We start from the raw sequence: 7,803 nt of genomic DNA on the forward strand, positions 1-7,803 counted from the left end.
TTACAGGGGTTTCAGGCCTGTGCTCAACCAGGTACCCAACTGTCTGTGCACAGGGCATCACCCCACACTGCTTGTCTTTGTCTCCTGGGATTAAAAGAGTGTAAGACCATGCCTTGGTCCAAGCTTCTCATGATCATTGTTATCCATGATCTAGGTCAACAGACTGTGTCTTCCAGCGGGAACATATGGATCACAAGTTTTTAGTCTATTTCTAGGTGACATTCCATATTAAAACTTCAAAGTATTCCCTTTACATCTGCAACTACAAACAATGGTTTGGTTGGGTGAGATCTTTCACAGAGATCACAACTCTTTTAACTATTTTTCTCCATGAAACTAGCAGTCAGCTTCATTTGGTTTCCTGGTGCCCCTTTATTTTTACTTGAACCATATGTTTTCTATTTTTCCATTTTAAACTTGCTATGCTTGTATGAAAATGTTCTCGATGCGACTGAACCAGAGATCAAAGTCTCTGTTCAGCTTTTTGGGACTTACTTTGTTAATTCAGTTAATATAAATCTCTTTATTTTACTCTCAGGTAGGCTCTTCAGAAAAGGGCAAAAGACAGCCACATACTTCACCAAAATATAACAAGAGCAGCCCCATATTGAATTTCTTCTCTTCTGAAACATCTAATAGCATTCTTCAACAGTTCAAATCACCATTAGCAGCAAAGGTTTCCATATTCATTCAAGGGTAGCGTATTAAGTTTAGCTTAAAGAATGCTACTCAATACCAATTCAAAATCACAAAACTCACATTTTCCCAACCAAAAACATGACCAGGTCTACCAAAGAAATATCTCACTACAGGTACTAACTTCTGTCTTAGTTAAGGTTTTACTGCTGTGAACAATCACTTTGACAAAGTCAACTTTTTTTTTTTATTATAACAATATTTCATTGTGGCTGGCTTACAGTTTTAGAAGTTCAGTTAATTATCTTCAAGTCAATAGAATGACAGCATCCAGGCAGGCATGGAACAGGAGGAGCTGAGAGTTCTACATTATCAGGTGAAATCAGCTAGGAAAAGGAAAACTTCCAGGTATCTAGGATGAGGGTCTAAAATTTGACTTCCACAGTGATATGCTACTTTCAACAAGGCCACATTTCAAAAAGAGTGCCACCCTCTGAATCAAGTATATTGAAACTATCATACTAACATTATGTATTTTATAAATTTTGGAGCATGTATTTTATGTTATTAATAATATTTATGAAAATATTAAAAAGTTCCAGAGCAGAGTACTATAGATTTTTTTCAAAAATCACTCACATTTTCTAAGAATACTCAACATGCATGAAAATATAGGCTTCCTTGAAATGTTAAGAAAATATATTATGGAATGATTTTGAGCACTATACAATGTAATAAGGTCTATTCTATAAACACTAGAAGAGAATGAACAGCATTTCAAAACATGAGGAATTTTAAGAAAAAAAGTAAATTTAAGACTCATGTATAAGAAAGCATTTACTGAAAAATTTTGCAAAAACTATTTCTTCTAATCTAGATCTCCCATGTTTAAGTTAAGAAGGATATGTGAATTATGAGTACTAACAAGGCAACAGTAGGTTTTTGCAATGTAATTTAGTATTATAGTTACTTTCAAAAGGGTTACAGCACTATCAGTAAAGTCAGAAAAATATTGTGTATAAACAGAACAAAGGCATATGTATTAAACTTAAATGACAGACAAGAAGATTTTTAAGGATTTTACTGAAAGTTGTTGAGTAGCTGTAAAGATACAGTACTGTTCTTTAAAATGTTTGAGTTTGAAAGTCTACCTATTTTCCCACTGAAGCCATTCCCAGTTGTACATTCACTGGCTCTACTGAATGAAAAAAAGTGGCAATAACAATGTAAAAGTTAGAGATAGAGAGCAGAAGGAGTTGTGAGAAAAAACTGAAGGAACGGAAGGTGTATGAAAGTAGTATTTATAAGAGAATTCAAAAAATCCTAATATATGTGAAGACAAATGTGGAAATATGGAGGCAACAAAGTGCAGTTTATCAACCTAAAATTCTGCATACTATTATATTCATTACTTTGTTTCTGGGAAAACAATAGACAGTGATTTCTTGACAGTCCTAGTAGTTAGAAATGGATAACCTATATTTCTGACCAGACGTATACCAGTGTGTGAAGTGTCCAGAGAGTCATTATGCAAATACAGAAAAGAACAACTGCTTCAAAAAATCTGTGACCTTTCTGGCCTATGAAGACCCCTTGGGGATGGCACTAGCCAGCATAGCTTTGTGTTTATCTGCACTCACTGCCATTGTTATTGGCATCTTTGTGAAACACAGAGACACTCCTATTGTAAAGGCCAATAATCGTGCTCTCAGTTACATTTTGCTCATCACACTCAAATTCTGTTTCCTGTGTTCTTTGAACTTCATTGGTCAGCCCCTGCTTGTGGACGTTGTACATCGTGGTGCGGAGCCTAGTGCGCACCACGATGTACAACGTCCACACCTGTCTACCATAGCACTAAAGGGAAGGTCATGGTAGCTATGGAAGTATTCTCTATCTTGGCTTCCACCACAGCACTCCTTGCCTTCATATTTGGTCCCAAATGTTACATTATTTTGTTGAGACCAGAAAAGAATTCATTTACTCATATCANGAAGAAAACACACTCTAGAAGGAAGAATTTCCCTAAAATATAGTTGAAAAAAATAAATGTAGCTTTTAGGTTAACAACTTCATAAAATATCATTCATTTATCATTCTAAAATATCTTTTTTTTTTGAGGCAGGGTTTCTCTGTGTAGCCCTGGCTGTCCTGGAACTCACTTTGTGGACCAGGCTGGCCTTGAACTCAGAAATCCACCTGCCTCTGCCTCCCAAGTTCTGGGATTAAAGGCATGTGCCACCTCGCCTTGCTCTAAAATATCTTATACAATCATAATATGAATGCAATTTCATCAGGTTTTATTCCGTTATCCAACTATATTATAATATTATAGTATGAAAGCCATTTATTTTCCATGTTTGAAAACTACCTTTCTTTGGTGATTCAAGTGGTCTGAGTCTAAGACATGATGGCTCCATTCCTGGATCATGTCAAATGTTTCTCTCCTTTCTTAATAGAAACTCTTCTTTTTCATTTATTGTTTTAATATTTTAAACTTCATGAGTATTCTCCCTTCTGCCTGAAATAGCACAATATTTAGTTTGGAAAGTCCATTGGAATATAATTTTTTAATGTTTATAAATTAGTCATACTAAAAACACAATTGCCATATAAATAGTTTTTAAATTATTACATATTTAATATTCAATGAACCATATTTGAAAATGAACAAAATATTATATGTAAATATCTCATGGCATTTAATTACTTTTTAATTGTCGGTTTGGATTTACTGTTTTTTTATTGAAAACACCACCTCTCATAATTTAAATTGAGACTTTTACAAATATATTATATAGTATTTACATTTCTGGTGAGTCAACTCATCTGAGAATTGCTAATGTTACAACTTTTTCATTTTGAATTTTTGTAATGTTCTCTGATATAAATTATTCATTTTATTTTTAATAATTTATTTTCTTAACTAATTTTCTGTAAATTGGTGTAAAATACTCAAACAAAATCCAAAATCGTGTATAGCCTTCTATTTTCTTACTACCCATTCCTACATGATTCATTATTATTTTCTAAAAATAATAGATATTATTCTAAAGTAAATTTTTCTTTCAGTCCCCATTGTTATAGGAAAGAAAACAAATATAAGATTGTTAGAATGATAAACAGCATAAGACTTTTCTCTTAGTCATAGTCTATTTTTCCTCTTATATTCTTGGCTATACCCTCTTCAAATTTTCTTGGTAACTTTCCTAGTCTGGTGACTAGAGGGCATCTATGTCTTCATTGGAAGTCTATTAAAATCTAACCAGTGGCAGAAGTGCTGTGAGTCTTGGAGGGGAAAGTACACCTCCCACATTACAAAAATAACATTGGCACACCCATATCTAATGGGAACAGCAAATCAAAATGCCAGCACAGTTGTTCGACAAAGATCCAACAAAGGAGACATCCTTGTTACGATCATGGTCAACTGTTTTTCAATTTTGTTCTACATCTGTACATGTTGCAAGCTTGAGGGCATCTTTTATTATTTGTAAAACTTGGCGATATCAGGTTGATGAAAAATTGCTTAAGAATCAGTTATGCCACCTTTCATGTGTACTATCACAAGCTTGCACAGGTATTTACAAAGTATACTACCTATCCTGCTTTTAGGAAAATGTCCATTTCTTGGTGTACTTAAAGATTCCCTAGCATTGTGCAGTGTTGAACCACCTGGGGTGGAACCTTCTGACTTACAAAGCAGGTTGTGTTGTCTACACCTGCAACTGCTTTCCCCCAAAATATTATCGATACCTGCTGAGATCCTTGAGACCTGGAAACAGCATCCTGCAGATCACCATCAACTGGAAAAGGGCATCAAGCATGATCTGGTGGGGGATGGGCCTCCTTCCTCTATATAAGCTCAGAATCTCAGTAAACTCGTGGTCTTTGATCAGCTATGTTGTCTTAGCCTCCTTCCTTGTTCACAGTCTAATCTCTTTCATCCCCAGCCCACCTTTCAGGAGTACTCAGTTCAAGTGTGGCTGCAGGCGGTCCCACACAGTGCAGTTTATGACACATATACATATGTCATAGATCTCCCTATGGTGATATGGTTTCAAGATATTCTTGAAAGGTCTTCTTTTCGACTAACATGTTAAGAAAATAATCAAAGCAAAGTAATGTTTGAAAAAGTCAAAAAGATAGAAAGGGATAGAGAATGTGGACTAAGATCAAATTACAAGCTCCTACTTACAGTGCATTCAGGCAATTACATGGCATATGAGATTGCTAGTTTAAATTTGTTATACCTCTTCAGAAAAAAAAATACACCAGCAAAGTTAAAATGGATGATATTTATGTTCTCTTGAGCGGGGCATATACTGAGAGAAAAAGAATTGTCTGAGAGAATGATAAAAAAGATAAAAAGCACAAAGTTATCAGGACCTCTGTTTCTTGGACAAGTTAGCTTGCAAAGTAAGGGCCACTGTCATGTTTAATGACCAAGGAACAATAAAAGATCAATATTAGACAAAAGACATTTTACCAAGATATGAAAAATATTGTACTGTGCCAGAAATTGAAAAATAATGACAGTAGCATTGGCCTGAAGGTTTTCCTTGGGCCCAAATGACAATTGGTATTGGCCATTCAAAATTCATAAAGCTCCAGTTGGGACATGCAAGATTCCTACTCTAGTTTGGAGATTTTACTTATGTCTAGTTCCCTTGAAATCTCAAGACATGCCAGCCAGAGAATGGGCTGTAATACCTTGTGAAAAGATGACTCTAGATCCTTTTTTAAAAATTATTTATTAATTTACTACCTGAAAGATGCCCCCTGTTGTTCTCTCTCCCCAAAATTCTTCACCCCATTCCTCCTCTTCTTTCCCTATGACATAATTTTCATTCTGCCTCATGCATCACAATTTTCTTGGGCATAAAGTCTCTACAATTTTAGGTTTCTTCTCTCTCATTGATGCTGCACAAGGCAGTCCTCTGCTACATTTGTGTTTGGGGCCTCTGATCAGACAGTGTTGGCTCCTATCTTCAAGCACATATTTGTATCAGTAATAGTGTCAGGCATTCGGTGCCTGCTCATGGAATGGATTCCAAGTTGTGCCTCCCCTGTTCAAACTTTCTTCACTCTGTGCACAAATTTTGTCCCTGCCCAGGAGTGGGATGTCATTCCTTTACAAAGAATGCCTCCATACTCTTAAATTTTGAAATATGTGTTTGTTGAGGAGAAATAATTATAAGATAATTCTTTTCTATCATGGCTTTTCAATGATGGCTAAACTTATGACTCCAGATATCATTGTAAATGATAGCTGTGTTAAATCACAGTATATAAATGATGACTCTACTTATATATTTATGATGAAAACAAAGTCAGAACATATGTGTTAGTAAAAAAAAAAAGATACAATTTATGTTTTGGAACACACAACCCTCACAGAGCACAATATGGTCCTGTCTGCAAGTATAATAGATTGCCACTAATAGATTCAGGGATTGGTTCTTACTCATAGGATGGCTCTCAATTAGAACTAGTTATTGGATTGTTATTCCCTTACTATCTGCTCCATTCTCCATGCCTTCATTTCTTTTTAAACGGATATAGTTTGCGTTGAAAGTACTTGGGATCCTGACTGATAACAAGAGGGTCCTCTTCAGGTTCCATATCCACAATAGAGTTAGACATATATAAGTTAAGCCCATTGATTCCTGAGGACTTCTGTTATCACAAAATTTTATTATCCTATTTATCTTCCTAGAGATTCCCCCCCACCCCCTCAATCCTATCAGTTCTATATTTCCATTCATTTTCATGGCCATCTTGCCATCTCACCTATTCTTTCACACACCTGACACTTAAAACTTCTTTCCCCTTCCCCAGCAGATGACTCACATAGATGCAGGCATGTGCAGTCATAGAGTGGATAGAGATAGGGAACTCATGGAAAAATAGGAAGAAGGATTGCATGCCCCAATGGGATAGAAACTCCACATTAAAACCAATGGAGTCAACTAACATGGACCCTTGGGACTATCAGAGAATGAACCACCAAACAAAGAACATACAGGGGTTCAAACTAGGCTTCCCTGCACATGTGTAGCAGATGTGCAGATTTGTATTCATGTGTGTCCAGAACAACTGGAACAAAAGCTGTTGCCTATATGTGGAATATGTTCTTCTAGGTTGGCTCCCTTGTCTTGCCTTTCAGAGGTTTGTAGTGCTATGGTGGGAGTACAAACAGGTTGCCCACACCTGTTCAGAGGAACATGGGAGGGTGGGTGTGATTGGGATTGTGGGAGAGGGTGACTGAGAGGGGGTACCAATGTCTAAAGTGAATAATTAAAAATAAAAACATGATTAATAATAATAATAATAAGTGAAAACAAAATATAAAAGTAATCAATCTCTACATTCAGAGTTTCATATGACTAAATTAAAAAGGAACCCTGATTGTCAGGAGATCAAGGTTTCAAGATTCTCCTGAATTGGATGTCTAACTCACTTCTTTCTTTCACCCTTATTTCCATTTCTTTGCTAACTACTATAAGCTATAGGGACTTGCCACTAGCACAACACTAAACTTTTTTTTAAAAGATTTATTTATTTATTATATGTAAGTACACTGTAGCTATCTTCAGACACTCCAGAAGAGGGCATCAGATCTTGTTACGGATGGTTATGCGCCACCATGTGGTTGCTGGGATTTGAACTCCGGACCTTAGGAAGAGCAATCGGGTGCTCTTACCCACTGAGCTATCTCACCAGCCCCGTTTCTAAACTTTTGAAACAGTGACATTTATATTCACACATAAATCTTGTTTCCTGTACACATCAAATGAATATCTCTTGGGCACAGATCCAGATCATTAAAGAAACCCACGACTCAAAATGTAGAAATATAAAAATCAGATCAAAACTGATATATTTGCAAAACACTAATAAACAAAGGCTCAGGGTTATTTGGTAAAAATTGGGCAGAAACTTTTAAGCCCAGTGAAAGCAGGACATTTTTAAGAGCTTGTATGTCTGGACAGGAAGCAAATTATATAAAATATCATCAACACGACTGTCTGTATATGACCTGAACCAGAGCAGTAATACATACATGCTGCTGTTTCTGTTCCTTTCCTTTCCTTTCCTTTCCTTTCCTTTCCTTTCCTTTCCTTTCCTTTCCTTTCCTTTCCTTTCCTTTCCTTTCCTTTCCTT

The 7,803-nt window shown here is 36.0% G+C and overlaps 1 protein-coding gene across 1 annotated transcript in view; it reads left to right on the top strand.

Moving 5' to 3' along the window:
* The window catches only part of LOC110338477 (vomeronasal type-2 receptor 116-like), a 30,695-nt gene extending 28,023 nt beyond the window's left edge, over positions 1–2,672 (top strand). The window contains exons 6-7 of the mRNA XM_021221816.1: positions 2,129–2,427; positions 2,481–2,672. Coding sequence (XP_021077475.1) covers positions 2,129–2,427; positions 2,481–2,672 — 491 coding nt within the window. The remainder of the gene's footprint in view (positions 1–2,128; positions 2,428–2,480) is intronic.
* Positions 2,673–7,803: the final 5,131 nt, after the last annotated feature.

The sequence above is a fragment of the Mus pahari genome, chromosome 21 (assembly GCF_900095145.1).
Source record: "Mus pahari chromosome 21, PAHARI_EIJ_v1.1, whole genome shotgun sequence".
Taxonomy (NCBI): domain Eukaryota; kingdom Metazoa; phylum Chordata; class Mammalia; order Rodentia; family Muridae; genus Mus; species Mus pahari.